Below are 20,794 nucleotides of genomic sequence, written 5' to 3'. Positions count from 1 at the left end.
GTTGGGTAATACCAAGTAGTCGGCGGTGCGGTGGGCGGGAAGTACATTACAGATTATTTAAAATATGATACTATCTTTCTTGCTGGCAAATGAAATAAAGAAAACGAACAAAAGTATTCATTCGGAATATTTCATATTTATTTTAATATGGGGGGGGGGGGTTATATTAGCTGGATCAGATTTTTGGGGGGGTCATAACCCCCGTAACCCCCGTGCAAATTACGCGCATGCCCTTAACTAAGACGAGTTGATACATACCTCTCTCGTCTCAGTGCGTGCACTCAATCGCTCTGGCGCGCGGCGAAACTTTGTTCACTCAGTTCATTCAATACGGGCCAAGCAGAGAAGCTACCAAACACCTCCACGGTTTCCCTATTTAAACACAGTTACTCGCGTAGTGTAACTCGACCTAGGACGGTGACACAAAACAAAACGTTGCGCTTTTCTAAGCGTGTAAAATGGATAACTATATTGTTTGGCGGAATACCATAGCAAGTGCTTATGAGCACTTCGACTTGGCGGAGTAATATCTTCACTCGTGAAAAATCCTCTCACCGGCCCCCGCTCTCTCTGGTGAAGATATTACTCCGCCAAGACGAAGTGCTTACACGCACTTGCTATGGTATTCCGCCATACAATATAGTTATCCATTTTACGCTTAGAAAAGCGCAACGTTTTATTTTGTGTCACCGTCCTAGGTCAAGTTACACTACGCGAGTAACTGTGTTTAAATAGGGAAACCGTGGAGGTGTTTGGTAGCTTCTCTGCTTGGCCCGTATTGAATGAACTGAGTGAACAAAGTTTCGCCGCGCGCCAGAGCGATTAAGTGCACGCACTGAGACGAGAGAGGTATGTATCAACTCGTCTTAGTTAAGGGAATAACATAGTTTAATATGAAAAGACGGTGGAGTATTCCTTTAACAATAAAACTTTCAAATTATTTGCTCTTACAGCAACAAAATAGACACAGGGTGTTCAAAAATTAGATATAATAACTCTCAATAAACTTTTTTTTACCTCCAAAATTAATTTTATTTCACACTTGTAAATTTGAAAAAGTAGTGAGTAACGTATCACAACTTTTAAAATTGTGATATTAAGCCCAAAAGTATATCGTGTGAAACAATAAGGTGCGAGAATATTACAGTAAGTTAAAACAACATGTAACAAATCATAAAATAATGCTTGGGAGAGAAACAGATTCAAATATTGTTCATTTCCACAGATAGACAAGCAGTTATATTACAGGTCATCTCATATAGGCTACTTAAGGTTAGGGTTAAGATAGCAAATATGCGAGTAGGAAATTTAACCCCGGATTTACAAATGTACAAAGGGAAATCTTTAATCCTGACTACCCAGAATTAAAGCCTGAACAGTGGAAAAACAAGGAATAATTTAGGATTTCAAGTAATACTGCAGTCCAATATGTTGTTTTGATCTCTCCCAATGCTAAAGCTAACAACACAAACATTTACAGCAAATTAGATTTCAAGTACGCCCGATCAGCACCAGCGGAAGCTTCTGTATAATGTGATGATTTTGAGATGCTTTAGAGGCATGGATTTGCATATCATTTCATACAGTATGTTGCATAACAGGTACAAGTGATCATTTAAAATCTTGGCATGCTATATTCCTACAAACACTGAATGATCTACAGTGGGCCGATGCCGCCACTTTCGTCTGCACTTGGGTGTAACATCAAAGCTGGTGACCATCAAGACATGTGCTTTACAGAGGTTAACATGACGCTCTAGCCGTTCAGTGACCATCTCCAAAGCCTCTAAGTGCTCCAGCGAGTCTACCTCAAACGTTTGCCATAAGTCAACTGCAAAATACATCACACAAATAGCATTATAATTATTGATAAGACAGGAGTTCAAGCAGAACCATAAACAACCCTACAGTTTTCTATCCTGCAGTGCTTAATATTAGGTAATATACATAAGCAAATATTTTTAACCCTTACATTCACGGGTCCATTTTCCTTGGTCCACCATCAGATGATGCTTGGCATGTTCCAGCTCCCTCTTGAGAGCATTATACTTGAGTCTCACCTCTGCTATTCTCTGCTGTCGATGCTCCAGGAATTTCAGCTTTGCACTAAAGAGGACTATACCCTGGAAACGTGGATGACAAAATGTCAGTTTCCCTCCATATAAAATGTGAGAGATCTGAGATTAGCATTTAGCCTTCCATCACACCACAGGTTTGTATACTAATGTACTATTACAGTTTTTCTATAACACATTTCATACACAGACAAAATCAAACACTGTATGCAGCTAAGTTATCTCGAGTCTGAATCAAATATTGCCTAATATAACCCACAAAAACCACCAAATACACAGATACACTGAATTACACACTGTGAGATTTATTTAAAACAATACGGCCATGGTCGTTTACTACAGTGAATGAGCAGCTATACATTTTAAACTCTGCAACATAATAGTACTACATAAATTAAAGTGAATATTCACGTAAAAAAAGCAATTCCTGAACATACAGTTTTGGTTTTGTGATTACAATATTGTTTTGATAAAATGAATCATCATTTGAAGAACAGCATCTTTGCTACTAGGGAAAAAACATTGTATATACAACATTGTAAAAAATTTCCTGAATGTGTACAGTACATTGTTGAGTGAAAACTGTAAAAATACACATTTGTAAAACAAAATAACAAAATATTTCCCAAATATTCAACAAAGAGTTGCATATTTTCAATAATAGAAAAAAAAAACCCAGGATGTATAAAGATTGCAAAATCACATTTACTCTGAATCAGTATCTGGTCTCTAATTTGAGTCAGAGTAATAAAAAAAGAAAAAAAAGAAACAGATTTGCAGCTTGTGTGAAACGGGAATAATGTTTCAAGTTTTTACAAATTAGTCTTAAGGCTGGAATACACTATAAAATCTGAACAGATTTCGGTACATTCACATGGTTCTGAACACAAACTCATGTTGCTAGAAGACGCATGACAAATGAAAACTTGTTCTAAAAATGGATCAAAATATCAAACATGTTTGATATCCTCTGATTGGATGGAATCCTATCCAATCCAATACCCATCACACATTACACAATTTTCAGTGAAATTAGTCAACAAAATCTGCAGATTGGCTCTGACTTAGGCCAACTAATGCCGACTCCTCCATACTGCAAATCGGGGAAAAAACCTGGGCCAAAGTCATGTACATGTAGGGTATTCCAGCCTTCACTTTTAGAAAATAGTGTTGCATGTCAGGATACCTGGCTGAAGAACAGATTTTCATGTCTAAGCAATTGAGTCAAGCGCTACCAATTTAACGGACCATACAACAATACTAGCAGTTTGTGAATGAAATACAAAGCTGACAGACAGACAGACAATTTTTTCATTGACACATTTTGAACCTCACCTTGTTCCCTGCCCCACCTCTCTTCTGTACGCCATCTACATTATCAATCTCATAGACTTTAATTTCATAAGATTCAGAAACACCCCGATCCACCCGGTGCATTTTGGGCCCACTGAAGGATCTCTTCAGTGACTGGAGGTTGTCTTGAGATGGGCGTCTTATACTGGACCCTGTGGACAAAGACAATACAGTGAAAACCATGTTTTTTTTTATGCTTGAATACACTCAATTAGAAAATTCCTAACCTATGTTGGTTCTTTTCTTGGTGCTTCTCGCCCCTTTAGCAGCACCGAGTGAGCAGCTCTGATCGCTGATGGAGTTGTGCGTTGAACTGCTGCTAATTGTAGCCTCACTGTCTCTTAGCATGCTTTCATAGCCACTACTGACCATACTGCTTCTGTTATAGAGTAAAGCCGTTTTACACATGGCAGGAGGCAGCTCTCCACTGAGAACACTGGTGGTGTCGCTGGCATGGCCGCTGCAGTGGTATGGTGACCGTGGAGCTGTGATCCGACTGTACGGGGATGGCAACGTGTGAACGAAAGGTTTCATCGTTCCCAGTTCTTCACTTTCATCTAAATCAGACCCACCTTGACTAAAAGCGGAAAGAGAGTCTCTACTGCTTCTTAAAAGTTCAACTCTTCCTTTCCGGACTGCACCGGGCGATTTCAAACCACTGTTGTCCTGACTTCGGGATAGGGAGTGTGTTGACCAGAAGCTTTGGTTGACAGGTGCTCCGTTAGGAGAAAAGCTTGAGCTCCTGTTGATCGAGTGTCTAGTGGGTTTGGGGGACAAGTTTGGCATCTTCTGGATCTTTGAACTGGGCATGAATTTATTTACAGCTGTTGTCTTAGAGTGACCATTTTTGGATGGCCGGGATGCATCGTTGGCATCATGCATAGGGAAGAACTGTGGAACCCTCCCAAGATTCTGACTAGCTCGACACCTTACGAAGTCCTCAAAGTCTTCTTTAAAACCAAGTGGGCTGGGTTGAGCTGGAAAATATTGTTCATCTAAAAGGCCTTTAGGAGCCATATCGATGAAAGCAGTCTCCTCAAGGTACTTGCTTTTAAGTCTTGGTGAGCTAGAATTACATTTCAAGCTTCCTGTTGAGTTCCCGATATTACTCTCGTCCCAAGTTTGGCTCCTGCCGGATAATGCTTTCAGTTTTGCATTAAATAACTTGCTGCTCTCTTCAAAATGAGATTTCGTGTTGGTCTTAGTTTCAGTAGCCTGGTTTAGCATTGCACTTCTGGCTATTGCAGACTCTTCTTTTGTTTCTTTCCTTTTCAGGGTGGGACTGTTTGTGTATGTTGATGGCACATTGTCTTTGTTCCATTCCACAAGTCCGTCTTTCTTGGCTTGTTGTTTCTTCTCAAGAGTTTCTTTTGGATTACATGGGTTCTTGTGTTCTGTGTTCATTTGTGGGCCATTCTTCATGTCTTTCTTTTTGTTTTGGCACAGCCAGCTCTGCTCGGGTGTAATTTCACAAGCATTTTGTCTGGACTTCAAGACTTCACAGTGAGGGTCAAGTTTAGCATTGGCTCCTCTAGGTATCTCCTTCACATCTTCTGTCAGCGGCACGTCAGACCAACTATCATGCTGCGGCAGGTCTTTTGAATCAATGAAGCCGCTTACCTTGTCAATATGTGGATTGATTTTTGTGTGTCGTACAGCTGCATCAGATGAGGTCATGGAGACTTCATTCTCTGAAGTTTTTGCATTAGAGGTGCTATAAAAACTTGCTGTTTGTTCTTCACCTATGCTGCCGATAATCCTTACAGACTGACTTCCTGGCGTTAAAGCCTGGAGAGAGTGAGACTCATGAATACTTAATATTTTTGCCTTTCCTTGCTCAGTGGCCCCATTTATTGTTACCTCCTCAACCACGGTATAAACAAGCTCATCGTGTCCATTAAGATCGAGCGGCTGCTGAACGGTCACGGTAATGGTGGCCCTCATCTCTCGCTGGTTCTTTGCTGTACAATGTGAAACATCTCCATTCAAAGAGGCAGAAACAGCCGGTGGGGAGCTCAAACTGGAAGACAGGGATGATGAAAAAGAAGAGGACGAGGTAGATCTCGGAGAACTCTTGCCGACAGGAGAAATTCGTGTCTCAGGTTGCATTGTGAAATCTGATAATCTTATCTTTCCTTGGTCTTCTAATTTCAGAGATAGCGAAGTGGGCATCATGTCCATTTTTTTATTATAAAGCTTATATTTGCTTGGAGATTGGCCAGACAGCATAGGATCACTTGGTTTGACTACATCTAGCTGTGGTGGACATGTATGAATAATCTGTGAATTGGAAGTACTTGGAATTTCCTCACTGTTGTGAATGATGGCAAATGTTTTTGATAAGTTTCCTTGTCTGGTACTATCATATTCCCTTTTGCTTGATGCTTGGATGTCCAATGAATTAGACTTCTTTTCAGTTTGGCTTAAGTGAGGTGCTTTATTCATAGTGTTCATTTCCGGATCTTTGCATAGATCCAACTCCGTTCCGTCTATGTTTCCCAGTCGATTCTGGAGTTCTGCAAATGTGTTGCACTTCAGACACTCAAACTCTGATTTATCTTGCAATATTGTTGGTGTTGACTCTTCTCTAGTCTTTTCTTTTGATATTTGCTTCATGCGATTGGCAATTGGTGGAGAGATTTCACAAAACTTCATCAACGAGAGCTTCTTGGACTCTAATTTGCTCTTGAGTAAGGATGGAATAATAGGCAACACCTCTCTGCTTCTATTTGTAACCTCTTTATCTAGGAGGCCAGAAGGATCAACAGAGAAAATGGTATCACAGGACTTGTCACTCCCAGGGTAAAATGCTGGATCACTAGAGAAACCAGGAGAGGAGAGATCTTGATCCAGTGTTCCTGTAGATTGGAATCTCAGCTTGGTGGAATTATTAACTTTCCTCTCATTGCCTAAGCTTCTTCCCCCGGGCGAGCTTGAGGAAGACTTCTGGAAAAAAAGAAAGAAAAAAAATGTAAAAATGTACAACTCTGCCTCAATTCACATCACTTGAAAACTGGAGAACACTTCCATAATAATAAATATATTTAAAAGTTAGATTATTAAATTATAGTTAAAATAAAATAAAATAAAATACAATTTCTTAATATAAAAGCATACCCTTGTCTTCTTTTTCTGCCTTCGCATTCGAGACACAGTCTGCATTGTACAGAGGCTTTCTGTAATGTCTTCAGACGAGGTGGATATATGGGCAATAATTGTTGTGGAGCAGTTGACATTGCTCAGAGAGTCTTGCAGGAGCATGGCTAATTTACTTTCCCTGTTTTGAACAAATTATCACTGGTAATTAAATACATTTATTTAGTTACTTAAATACATTTATTTAATCAAATCACTCTGCTTTATGTTCATATACTATTAGTAAATTCCTACTTTTATAATTGAGATATACACAAACGTACCTATTAGGGACATGTTTATGTCTGTTGAGATTGGCTGTGATAAAGTTTCCAAGCTCAGCAAGGCAGACTCCACAGTTGCTTTCACCCCTCTCCCCCACACAGCTCCCTAAATCGATCAGGCTCAGCTTGCTTTGATCCACATTCACTGAAGAAAATATATATATTTTATTAATACAAGAAATTAAACAAATAATGTTAAAGAAGCAACGGATGTTATGAAAAATATCATATCATGAATGCAAAACCATCTATTTTATTATGCTGAAAATAGAAAAAAGTATTCAATTTCATTCTCCTGGGTCAGTATTGCATGAGAAATGTTATCCAATAGGCCTTTGTTTATCAAGATCTGTACTGAGAATCTGCACATGAACATACATATTATTGAACAACATATTAGAGACATGAAAAAGCAACTGAACTCACTCCCAGACTTGGTGCTGCTCCCTATGTGCTGTTGGCGAACATGCAGGGTGAAGAACATGTGACAACAGTGTAGCGGTCTCCCTCCACCGTCCAACGTCCCACTGCGAGATGCAATAGCTGCATCTAATAGGAAAGCTGCTCTTTCTGGAGTTGGAGCATTTAGCACACTGTGGTTGCAGAGCTAGAATCAAGATAACACAATCAAATAAGGAGACTCTCAAGTAAATGGGAATGTCTCAATTAACATATCAATGAGTATGTATTCAATTTGTATTGATTGCTCATGAATATTGATAATATGCCATGCAAAGGGTTATAAACTTCATGCAAAATGTTTTTAAAGGAATATCACAGGGACATGTTTAGCTCAATCAACAGCATTTGTAGCATAATGCTGATTACCACAAAAATTATTTGCACTTGTCCCCTTCTTTTCTTCATAAAAAGCACAAATCTGGGTTACGCTGAGGCACTTTCAATGGAAGTGAATGGGGCCAATACACAAACATCAAAATACTCACTTTTTTAATAGTAGAACCACAAGAAGCAAACAATATGTGTAATACTTTGTATTACATGCAATTTAAGAATGTAAGAATTATGACTGAGACAGCGTAATAGCTTTCCGTTTTCCTCCGGCCTGAAAACAGCCGGGCCAATCAACGAACAGAGGGCGGGCTGAGAGCCGTGATGACGTAGACACTCACTGTACCGTGGATGCATAGATTTACTTCACATAATCTGCAAAAGTCGTTCACAACCATGTTCACTTCGGTATTTCGCTCGATGGTTTTGTTTTCGCATCATACATGTGTTTACAGTGGAAGTTAGATGTGGCTGAGCATGCGCATAACACACGCCATAACCAAACGTTATGTGATTGGCTTACGGGTAACCAATGATTTTAAACTTCAGACAAGCGCCCCCCGCGAGAAAGAAAACGCTTTTCTATTATGCCATTCCAGACTCTGTCTACGAAGCAAAGCGAAGTAGCAGAGTTTGGTATTACCAGGCTATGCATCAGCGATTTCAGGCCCAAAAAAGGCCCAAACACAAATGATCACATTCATCGAATCTTTCCTAACGATCCGCTAGCTGCCCGCCCCATAAGCAGGCCGTCAAAAAAAACGTGTCTCTGTAGGCAGCCTAGGCTCTGAGATCTGCACACAAAAAAACAATTGATTTCACCAACCACTCAAAACCAAAATAAATAGTGTTCCAACCAATCACCGACAGGGGGTGGGTGTTGTGAGGTTTTGCGCTCGTGCACGGCTGCACGCGAAGTCGGAGAACACCACTGTCTATGGAGAACACGAGCGCAAAACCTCACAACACCCACCCCCTGGCGGTGATTGGTTGGAACACTATTTATTTTGGTTTTGAGTGGTTGGTGAAACCAATTGGTTTTGTGAAAACCAAACCAACCTTTGCCTAGGCTGCCTACAAAGACGCGTTTTTTTGACGACCTGCTTATGGGGCGGGCAGCTAGCAGATCATTAGGAAAGATTAGATGAATGTGATAATTTGTGTTTGGGCCTTTTTTGGGCCTGAAATCGCTGATATAACCTTTAAAAAGAACAAAAAGTGGCCCCCTTCACTTCCATTATAAGTGCCTACCTTTTACTTATTTTTTAAAGTAATAATCAACATTATGCCATAAATGCTGTCGATTGCACTTAACAACACTTAACCCTGAATATTCCTTCAAATGCTACATATGAGCACTCGCTTGAGGCTTTTCCATCATCCAACTAACATTATAGGGAATTTTTCCATGCAATTGTGCCCTCAGGTTGTCAGGCACTATATTTTGCAAAGCTGCTTTGGAACAATATGCATTGTGAAAAGTGCTGCACAAATAAATAGAAGGTAAAATGAAATGAATTGCCTGTATTCCACAAACGGAGTCCTCTTTGAGGAAAGCATCTGGCTTATATGTCTCCTTGCAGTTGCTTGTGTCAACATCAGAGAGTAAATCCCTAATGGCATTGTTTTCCCCACAGACCTCTACAGCTGACACGGAAACTGAGATGTTTGCCCATGTCTTGTCTTTCTTCCTGTTAATGAGCTTGAAAAGCCAAGAGATAGCACATGGAATGACTCCAAGGCTTTGAGTACAACCATCATGGCCAATCATGGTGTAAGACATTCCTGTCAAAAGATAAAAAGAAAGTGAGAATGGCATTTTTCATAACAGACCATCATTAGACAGAAAAGCCCCCCATAAGGGTTTTGCTAAATAAATCATCATTCCGAATGACAAAAAGCCACAGCTTGCAATATGCTTAAATACATGGTGAATGACTTTACAAACTGGGGTGTAAAATGCGTTGTGGCAATGTCATGACCAATTAAATGTAAAGCACTTTACTGGCAGTCAAGCATGGGCCGGTTTAAAAGATTTATGATGTCTGGCTGGGAGCCAAGGGCCAACATGGAGGCCGGGTAATTCAATCTAGCTAATAGAGAATGATGTCATACTCCAAATGCCATGTAGAGATTGTGGTCATGATTTTGGGAGGATAACAATTAATAACCTTAAAGGTAAATGACCGTGATGACCCACTGTGTAGCCTCTATGTCATCTCTTGAAGAAACAATATTTAATGCACATTCATTGAGAGGCCCCACAAGTCACAAGAAGTGGCAAAAACATGTGAATCTGAACCTTTCTGCATCAACGCCATAGGACGCGGAGCTATGGAAGGCCGTTTCTGCCCCAGAGTAAAAAAAATTAAAGGTAATTGTGAAATAAGACAGTCATACTGCAGCATATAGTCGCAGAATGCATTATGAAGATACAAATATGAGAAACAAGGTCACGATCGTGAGATTTAATGTCACATTGTGAGATGTATAAATTTGCACTTTGAAGATTTTTTTTTAGTGTGAGAAATAGTCACATTTACTCTGAGAAAAAAAAAAACTCTACAATTAAAACTACAGAGCGTTGATCACAAAACTTAGCACTTAAATATTATTCAACTAAAACATTATTGGGAGATAAAGTGACTGAAACTGATAGGTATATACATTTTATGTAAGCAGTCTGTTATACTGTAATTACAAGTTATAAGAATTTCTTTCTGGCCATTTAAATAACAACAACAGCACCAAATTGCATATTTTTGCTCAGTTTGAGCAGTCTGACCTCCTTGTCATTATATCATACTATTTGGGTCATAAAGGCCTGATGGATCAAATATGTTATAAAACAAAACACATTTGCAATTTTTTATTTGTTAGATTTTCTTATATATACACTTACATTATTTTGTCTTAAGGTTCACTAAAAGGTTACATTAAAAAAAAATCATATTTGTCTGACCAATTCCATACGCCAGGCTTTAGAGGATAAAAAAGATTTTAATATAACTCACTTACCCACAATGGTTTGACCAAAACTTAGGATGCAGCCATCAGCCCCTGCAACCACACACTGAAGCACCTCACACAAGCTGTTCTCACAAACTTCAGCCTGAAAAATAATACACTTTTTTTCTTTTTCTTTTTTATGACAACACTGTTTAATCATTTGACAGTTGAACTGTACAGACATTTCATGTACATTTCAAGGACCTTTTCCCGGGATTTGGCATTATTTAGCCAAAGTGCATTTAATACAGAGAGAAATCAACTCAATTGATTGCACTGGAGAAGAATATCCAGATATTGAATATCTGCACTCAAGTGACCAAATCTGAAAGTGTTGAGGATGTTTGGATATTATGACTCAGATGGGCTCCAGACATTAGACAGATCAGTTTTCATATCATGAGACAGAAATAACAAAGCAGTGGCCCTGACCTGGGTTGAATCTTGGCCAAAAGCAGCATCAAAGGTGAAGGTCTTTGAGGAGACTGTAGTGCCAGCAGTCTGTCTCTGAGGGGTGAGGGTGGGTACATTCAGCAATGTGATCTGTTTCTTGTGCAGGTCCAGTTTGAAAGAGTAGGACTGGGAGGGGTCTGACTCAGGAACCGAACAGACTCGCAGCATCACTTTGACCTAAAATTGAGGGAAAAACACAAAACAATACTAGATATTACATATAAATCTAGAATATTTTTAAATCTACATTTAATAAGTGCTCAATCCCATAAGGCAAAAATACATAGTGTCAAATATATATATATTTTTAAGTATAAAAAATGGCCAAAGTATATATTGCTAATATAGTTTTCTTTTCTTTTTTTTTACATAAATCCATAAATACATGGATCCAGGATACTATGCATCCTGATAACGTTCCCTTGGCCTTTGGAATTAAAATAGCCCCACATCATCACATAGCCTTCACCATACCTAGAGATTGGCATGGTTTTATTTCAGTTAGCCTAATATAGCTGGTTTGATTTGCATTGAGAGATGATCTTATGGAAAGTACTCCATGCCAATCTCTAGGTATGGTGAAGGCTATGTGATGATGTGGGGCTATTTTAATTCCAAAGGCCAAGGGAACTTCATCAGGATGCATAGTATCCTGGATCCATGAAGTAACTGGCCTTTAAAAATAAAAATCTGCCTGCCTCTATGGGAATTTAACATAGGGGTGTCCAAACTGTATTTTAAGGAAGAACATTTATTTATTTACGATACATTATTCATTCACAAAGAAAATTGGTGTCCTTAAAGGTTGGATTTTTCCTATTTTTTTTTTTATTAAGGCATTAAGTTCAATTTCCAAAAGATGATTTTTTATTCCTCTTTTTAGTCAACTTTAGCATGGGTGTCTAAACTTATGCATAGCACTGTATATCTAATTATACATATTTTGGCCATCAATATACATTTATATGTCCAAAATATATATTTTTAAATCAATTTTGCACATTTCCCAAAAAGTATTTTAAGATTGAAAATATATACTTGCTCCTTAAAGTACTTTTTGTAATATATTTAGCATTTGAATGTTTACATAATAATTAGTGATGTCAAATCGATTAAACACGATAAATAAATATAGTGTGTGTGTGTGTGTGTGTGTGTGTGTGTGTGTGTGTGTGTGTGTGTGTGTGTGTGTGAGTCTGTGAATACACACACACACACAAATATACAGTATATAATATATATTAATATAATAATTTATATACACACACACACACATGTAAACAAAAACAGCTAAAACCAACGTGGTCAACATTAAAATCATCAGTGCCATACTTTTACTGAGACAAAAATGTCCTTGTTCCTGAAACTATAACTATACCAGTAATATTTAAGACTTAAAATATTCCAATTTTTAAAGCATGATGTCATTGAACACACAACTAAACCGGGTTTAGGTTAATGCTTTGTCTGATATCTAATGCATTTGTCAAGTGATATTATCTTCTCTGTTCTGAGTCTGTCAAATCATATTTACACGAAATGAATTATTTAATAACCCATTATCTCTGCTACAGTTGCTGGATGTGCAAAGCTGAGTGCGATCTTGCTACCAGGTGCTACCCTGAGAGCGATAATTTGAAACTCAAGATGAGTCCCATCAGTGTGAACTGTGGAGAGTGAAGTCAGGATGAGCTTACAATTAAACTAAATTGATTTCCCTTCCTCAAGGAGGTGGTGTGATGGAATGGGAAGGCCATTAACATCACTTTCAAAGGTCTTCTCTAAAATGTGAGGCATCTAGAGATCAGCCACATCCCAAGGTCAAACTGAAGGACATCTAACATCTGAGTGTGGTATGTAAGTAAGGGAAATTTTTCCTCATTCAGAAAGTTGTAGACAAAGACACATGTGTTTAAAATGATGTACACTCAAGTGAGATGAAGACTCCAGTCATAACAGTAGGCTAACAGAAGCAGTTTCATTTACATGGAGCTCATGGGGGCTGCCTTATTAACATCACATGACCAGCCAGATATTACTTGTTTCGTCTTGGTTACACTGTTATTGAATACCTTTGCTCACAGAATAAATAAGTAATGGGTGTATGGGAACAGGGCATTTTTACCATGGAAGCTGTATTCCGCCACTAAGGAAATAAAAAAAAGTTCCACTTTTTCAAAAGGGTTGTGGTCAGTAAGATTTTTATACTTTATACTATTTAATACTTTTATTCAGCAAGTATGCATTACATTTATCAAAAGTGACAGTAAAAATGTTTATAATGTTACAAAAGCTTTTCTTTTGCACTTTTTATTCAAATATTAATAAGTACACCTGTTTTCAACATGAATAAATGTTTCTTGAGAGCCAAATCACAAATTTTTAGCATTTTAGAAGAGACTTCAAGAGAGGCTTACAAGAGACTTAATTCAAAAAGCATTAAAAAATCTTTCCACAGTAGTGTAAATTTGACTTTATATCTCACAAATGTAATTGTCCGGTAACACTTTAGTTTAGGGTCCAATTCTCACCAGTAAGCAGTTGCTTATTAGCATGCATATTACTAGGATATTGGCTGTTTATTAGAACTTATAAAGAACATATTAATGCCTTATTCTGCATGACCATATTCTACCTCCCCTAATCCTACCCAATACTTAAACTAAAACTACTTTACTAACTATTAATAAGCAGTAATTAGGAGTTTATTGAGGCAAAAATCATTGTTAATAGTTAATAGTTAATTAATAGTAAGAATTGGACCCTAATCTAAAGGGTGACCAATTGTTTTTCTCTAAATTTTGGACTTTATATCTCATAATGTGACATAATATCTCACAATGTACTTTACATCTCACAAAATGTACAAACGTTTAAACTTCAACTAATTTTTACTCTCAGGTAGAACACAGGCTTTCATATTTAGACAATCAGTAAAAATCATAAAACAAAATTACTGCACCTCTGTATAATATTGCTATTATTTTATTGTCTCTAATTTATTAGCAAATGAACAGCTACGATAATCTAACAATGCAATATTACGTAATAATAGAAGCACCCATAAGTTTAGGTGTTTTTTAGTAGCAAAATTAAACAATTAAAAATTTTAGTAAACATTTCAGCCATACCTTCCCCATCCCGGGTGTTTCCTTGCTCTTACTAGCAGCTTGAAAAATGTTGGCTGGTACTGGAGGAGGAGACTTCTGCATGAGGCTACTGAAGTTTGTCAGCTGTTGGGAAGCACCACTTTCTGAGAACTGCCTCCCTCTTCTAACCATTACATTCAGCTTTTGTGCAGCCCTGTGGATGTTCAAAGATTTGACAGCGTTTAGCTTAGATGCATGTACATTATCAAAGCATTTCTTTCTTTTCTACAAATCACACCTTTTCCAAATCAGAGTTTATTTTTTTATTTTCTATTACCTGACAAAGAAAGACAAGGCAGCAGAGGTTCCTGAAGGGAGCAGAGACGACATACTGGAAGAACGGGCAGGCCGTGAGGCGCCGTAGTTGCATAGTGCTGTAGAGGTCACATTCTCCTTCTCAAACACCTTTCCTGAATTTAAAGGACTCTGGGAGGACTGAGAAAGAATCATCTTCACTGATATTGTCAAGCTCAGTAACTAGAATATGTTTTCATGCTTGAATGTCCAAAACACATTATATATTTTTCACATATTTTACATAGTTGCAGCACCTCTCTTCCCAGTCTGTCAGTAACGCTCAGTTTAGTTTCTGTCTCTGTGAAGCCCCTCCTTCCGAACAGCGCAAAGTGCTCTGATTGGTTGGCTGGACCGGTGTGTTGTGATTGGTCAACAGCTTCCAGCGTGTTTCAAAAATGTCACGCCCCTAACCATAACAGTGAGTTTTAACACAGAACTAACGCAACTCAACCAGGCCTAGTCCCCTTTATTTGCGTAAACCTTGGGCAGGAATTTTTTTTATGAGAAATATTGCGACGTGTACGTTCCCGGAAGAAATCAATCGCAGTGTTTCAGGGACTTATTCATAAATAACTCCCTTTGGAGTGCTTTGTAACTTTTCAGACCTTTTTCATGCTCAAACAGCAACATTACACACTAAAGAAATGTAAAAAAATGTCCTCTTTAATACAATAAACTGGACAGACAATATGTTAAAGGAGAACTCCGGTCAATTTTAACATTGAGCTAATTTTTTTGTACATTTGGAGTGCTGTCAATACAGAGAACAACGACAAAAATCGGTGTTGCCTACACCGAGTTATTCTATTTTTAAAATTTGCACCCTGTTGACTTCAATGGGGCAAGTTTTAAACCTGCTTTTAGCCGAGTTCACGCGCGTGATCATAGGTAACTAAACCTATGCGCGTGAACTCGGCAATCGACTACTTTGGACTTCAACCGAAAACAGGATGTAAACACAGGTATTTGCGCTGGCTTAAATAACATCATTTTTATACATTTCTTTCACATCTACTGCAGTCAGATTCACTCGTGTTCACTCTGAAGGAATCACTCACATGACCTGTGCACTTGAAATGACACATCAACAATGTTAAGAGCCTAAAAGCAGGTTTAAATATTGCCCCATTGAAGTCAACAGGGTGCAAATTTTAAAAATAGAATAACTCGGTGTAGGCAACACCGATTTTTGTCGTTGTTCTCTGTATTGACAGCACTCCAAATGTACAAAAAAATTAGCTCAATGTTAAAATTGACCGGAGTTCTCCTTTAATTCTGTTAATTCTGTTCTAAATAAATACTAACTAAAAGTCTTCCTGACACTGATTTAAAAATGATGGCTGTGTGAGCACTACACCATGAACATGAGTGTGTTTAATGCACTGCAGTCAGACAATATTATTAGGTATTGCCACTACAAGCTGAGTCATAAGTGCAGATGAAGTCATGAACCTTCTTATATGTGTATCAGCACACAGGCGATGAATGAGGCTGCAGGCGCTGACAGGACGAGTCATACTTCAGTCCAAAATCTAACCTAATATTCAGTCTGAACTGTGCCTATGCTTGAGAAAAGCATTGCTTGCCTGCAGTCATCCACATATCCAGAGTCACTCCCTTGCCTTTATGTCTCATCAATGCTTTTATCCAGCCATGCGAAATAGGAGCCCCCTCTTTGCCCCCCTCCATTGGCAGAATGTAACGCCAATTAGCACTGGGAGCAACCCTCGGGCAGAGACGGCAATATTGCCTTAACTGTTATTCTTTCCTCTGTCTCTTCTTTCTTTCTCTCACTTCTCTGTCCTCCAGAGAGAATCTTAGATTTAATTATGTGCGCATCTTATTTCCGCAGTTACGCTTTCCATTAAACCATGCCTGTCAGTGTTGTGTGTTTGCTACTTCAAATAAAATACTACAAAAAGCATCTTGTCTTCTTTTACTTCAAGCGATAATCTTTTATTTTTTATTTTTATTCCACTTCAAGGACAGAGAATTTACCTGGGATGTTTGTGCAATGAAATGGAGCTGGACTAATGGACTAGGTCTGCCGTAAAGCTCTCGGTCAGCGTCGCATAAAGATCTGGTACTGAGTGCTTATGGAGCTGTCTGAGATGTTCACTCTCTGCCGCACTTTCATAATGCATTCTCATTTCATCTGTATTTACGAGCGCTGTGTATGAATATTTCACTGGTCATTAAATATTACAGCGATATTGATCAAGCTTCTTTTTTTCCTGACGGGCTTCTCTGTGGTATGGATAAAATGTGGGTTTGACCATTAACCAGAAAAGTTCTGTATCTTCTGCATCTGGACATAATCAAGGCTGATTAGAGGGTTGTATAAGATGGCACACATGACGTGTTTTCCTGGTAAGTCCTGGTGGGCAGACATAGCTATGTATATTTAATTGATATCTTACATTATGCACACAGATGGTGTACTGGATATAAAATATGAACAGCAGAGAAAGGGCTTCTTTCTTAAAATTATTTGGAAAAGGAATACATACAAATGCTCACCAAGGCTGCATTTATTGGATCAAAAATACAGTAAAAATAATGTGATATTATTCTATTTCAATATATTTATTTATATATGTGTCGCAAAGCTGAATTGTCAGCAGCCTTTACTCCAGCTGTGTCACATGATGCTTCAGAAATCATTCTGATGTGCTGATTTGATGCTCAAAGAAATTGGTAATATTATGAATTTTGAAGTGGTTGTGCTTCCTATTATTCTTATTTTTGCAGAAATCATGATATATTATTTTCAGGATTATTTGAATAGAAATGTCAAAAGCACAGCATTTATTTGACATGTAATTTGTAAAAGTCTTTTACTGTTAGTTTTGATCAATTTAATGTCATGGCTATACAATTATTTATTTCTATCTAAAAAAAAAAAACACTTTTGAACTATATGTTTAGTATTATGAAAGTTAGTTTCCAAAAAATGGAAATTCTGTCATATTTTACTCACTATCACAACGTTTCAAACTTGAATGGTTTTCCTTCTTCTATGGAACACAAAAACTGTTTTAACTGTTTTTGTCTGTACAATAAAACTCATTTGGGTCCGAAACAACACTGGACCCAACTAACCTCCAATGTATGGACAAAAAACACTGAAACATTTTTCAAAATATCTTCTTTTGTATCCCACACAAGAAAGAATGTCATACAGGTTAAGAACGACATAGGCTGATTAAACGATGACAGGATTAACATTTTTGGGCGTATCAACCCTTTAAAGACTTAAATAATAGCAAAAAAAATGTTTGGCCTACCTTTTGAGCTATTGAATTGATTCCTTTACATGAAGACAGGGGCCACAGGGACTCCAAATGTTGACGTCCTTTAATCCAGCAATCCGGCCCTGCGTTGCCGGGCCTCTGATGGGGGTCTGAGACAACAGATCGGTGGCTTGAGGTTCTGGGGAGCGTTTGTGAGCCTGAGTCAAGGCTTGTGGATGAGATGTTGGCAGTGGTAGGTGGAGCCCATATGGCCCGGTCCTGGGTGAGGATCGTGCGGATAGCCTCCTGCTTCAACTGGCTAAAGTGAGTGGAGCAGACGCCACAGCGTCCGTCCACGTTGCCCCAGGCTTCTACAGTACTAGCAGGTGGTTTCATGCTCTCATAAAGATGAATGAAGACTTTAGGATCCTGAGGCACAGAAAGAAAAATGTTGTTGTTGACTTAACTTAACAGATCAAAAACGAGTAAAAATAACTGATTATTAGTGAAAATTGCTTATACAGTACTAATCAAAGTTTACTTATACTGTTTTATCCATAATGAATTATTTCAATATTGTAACATTATTTTCAAACCAAAAACCCTTTTGCTGACATGATAAATAGTCACATCCATCTGTCTTATATAGGGATGGTTCACCCAAAAACGAAAATTGTGTCATTATTTACTCACCCTCGTGTTGTCCCAAAGTTCCTTTGTTCTGTTGAACACAAAAGAAGATATTTTGAAGAATGTTGGTAATGAAACAGTTGACGGGCCCCATTGACTTACATAGGGAACAAAATACTATAGAAGTCAATGGCTACCGTCAACTGTCTGGTTACCAACATTCCTCAAAATATTTTCTTTTTGTGTTCAACAGAAAAAAGAAACTCATGCAGGTTTGGAACAACATGAGGGTGAGTAAATTATGCCACAATTTTCATTTTTTGGTGAATGATCCCTTTAAAGATCGCATCCCTCCTTTATCCTAAATTCAGTAATTGCTCAAACCATCTTAAATTTCATGAAAAAAGAGGTCAGAGATTTTGAGTTTACTAAAAAAAAAGACAAGAAATGATCCACTAACCTATTTCTCCCCACCACCAAATAAAAAGACACATGCCAGCCGCAAATACATCTGTATCTCAGCTTATCACATTATAGCGTCATTTACTTTATTGTTCTCCTCTGTAGGAACTGAGTTTTCATATTCCATCCATTATGCCCCATATTCCAGTGCAATCAGGGCTAGACGAGTGTCACATGAATCTCAGACCAACTGCAAAAGCTAATCGATTTAAACTCGTTTCAAGGGAGGGGGGGGGGGGGGGGGTAGCATTCGCCTCATATGTAATTGAAATATGAGACATACTCTGGCTGATGGGGTGGACATACATGCAGCAGTCCACTGGAGATACCACCCAACACAAGGGCATTTGGTCCTCAACTCTAAATGCATAGAAATGCATGGTAGCCTATTCCTTTTTTAAATGCATGCAACTTGATGATATAAGAAAAATACTTACTTTGGTAGAAAGGTTTCCGTCAATTACTTGTTTAAACGCTTCCCCTTTGAAAATGTTGAAATAAGAGATGCACTTTTTACACAAATGTCCCGTGTCGAATAACGTCTCTCTTTTCGTCCCAGTGGGCTTGATGGAGTTGTATTCAGGAGGGTAGCCGTTTAACGATTCTTTGGGCCATTTTGACCGTAAGAGAGTGTGAGTGAGGGGTGTCGGGAGTGAGCCCGCGCACCCTGTCCAAGGTGCTGCATGGGAATCATATGCTGAGGAGCCAGCGCCTTCGGGCGAGGGACGCTCCTTCTGCGCTGCATGGCCCCTCAACACGGGACTCATTTTAACGTTGGTCATCTGTAAAATAGATGCAAGCCGTGCTATATTCATTTTTAAGGATATTAAATTATATATATTAATATTTAAACAATTAAATATGAATCATATTTAGGTATGATGGAATATAACTGACCTAACAAATTATGCATATTACATATTCAATCAGGAGGCATGCAGAAGTATAGCCTATAGTCACCTACTTACCATAAACCGCTGACTGCCTGTTGTTTCACAATATCCTGTTTGATTCTTCATATTCGCTCAATAAAGCTCCTATCCTTCACAACAAGTTTCCATTCGTTTCAAATAAAAAACTATTGTGTTTCACGAAAAATCTGACTTTACTTGGTTAAAAAAAAGCGTGATGTCCTAGTCCTAGAGGCACATGCAGTGAATTCGCGCACCGCGCCTTTATGTTGTTGGACAACTTGGTGCTCCGGTGAGTAGCAGTGAATATTTGATTTCTATTTACGCACATAGCCTACAAAAAGTCCTTTAATTACACCACCCCCTGCGAGCTGTTATTTAAGTTACCGTTGTTTTTAATATTCCACTCGTTGTTAACTTTCCTTAGGAAAACTGTGCATGCAAGGCATATGATGAAAAATAGATTTTTATATTCGTCCTTGGGTTGTTGTTGGATTAGGTCTTCATCTTTTTTTGTTCTCCGTTTACAGTACCACCCACTTGTCATTGCTCTAAGGAATAGATCACAATGTTGTGGTTACCGTATGTTAAGATTGATCATGAGATAGCGCCACCCATCGACCAAAATGTAGATCTGCAAACGGCAGTGCTGCCCACATGCGGATTGATTCAAGCCACTGCAAACTTCGGAAATGAGTGTAGGCTATTTAGTGTATTTGCATCATAGACTGTAAAAAAAAAAAAAAAAAAATGGGTTAGATGAAAATGCATCGTCACACAGCACAGCACAAGAATTCTGAAAGACTGGGTTGAATTATACAGAATTGAATTTGATCAAGCATTGAATAATTTGTCAAATATTACAGAATTATGTATGAATTTATTTTGGGAATTTCTTTTTTTTTTTTAGTTTTGTTAAAGTTGTTTAAATAGTTTTTCAACAATTAAAGGTATAGTTCACCCAAACATTTAAATTCTGTCATTAATTACTCACTCTCATGTCATTCAAAA

General features: G+C 38.2%; 1 protein-coding gene across 1 annotated transcript; it reads right to left on the bottom strand.

Annotated features, from left to right (window-relative positions):
• Positions 1 to 1,631: 1,631 nt before the first annotated feature.
• Positions 1,632 to 19,891, bottom strand: kif26bb (kinesin family member 26Bb; the record flags this gene model as incomplete). The annotated part of the gene is made up of 15 exons (XM_081377778.1): positions 1,632 to 1,831; positions 1,973 to 2,123; positions 3,411 to 3,580; positions 3,656 to 6,374; positions 6,546 to 6,705; positions 6,848 to 6,992; positions 7,274 to 7,454; positions 9,162 to 9,424; positions 10,658 to 10,751; positions 11,081 to 11,278; positions 14,233 to 14,404; positions 14,528 to 14,685; positions 17,835 to 18,209; positions 19,310 to 19,654; positions 19,841 to 19,891. 15 exons carry the CDS (start codon positions 19,889 to 19,891, stop codon positions 1,632 to 1,634), a joined length of 5,382 nt encoding a protein of 1,793 aa, XP_081233904.1.
• Positions 19,892 to 20,794: the final 903 nt, after the last annotated feature.

This window comes from Scardinius erythrophthalmus (genome assembly GCF_964197995.2).
Source record: "Scardinius erythrophthalmus genome assembly, chromosome: 11".
Taxonomy (NCBI): domain Eukaryota; kingdom Metazoa; phylum Chordata; class Actinopteri; order Cypriniformes; family Leuciscidae; genus Scardinius; species Scardinius erythrophthalmus.
Note: the sequence above shows the minus strand (reverse complement) of the source record. Positions and strands in the feature narration are given on the sequence as shown.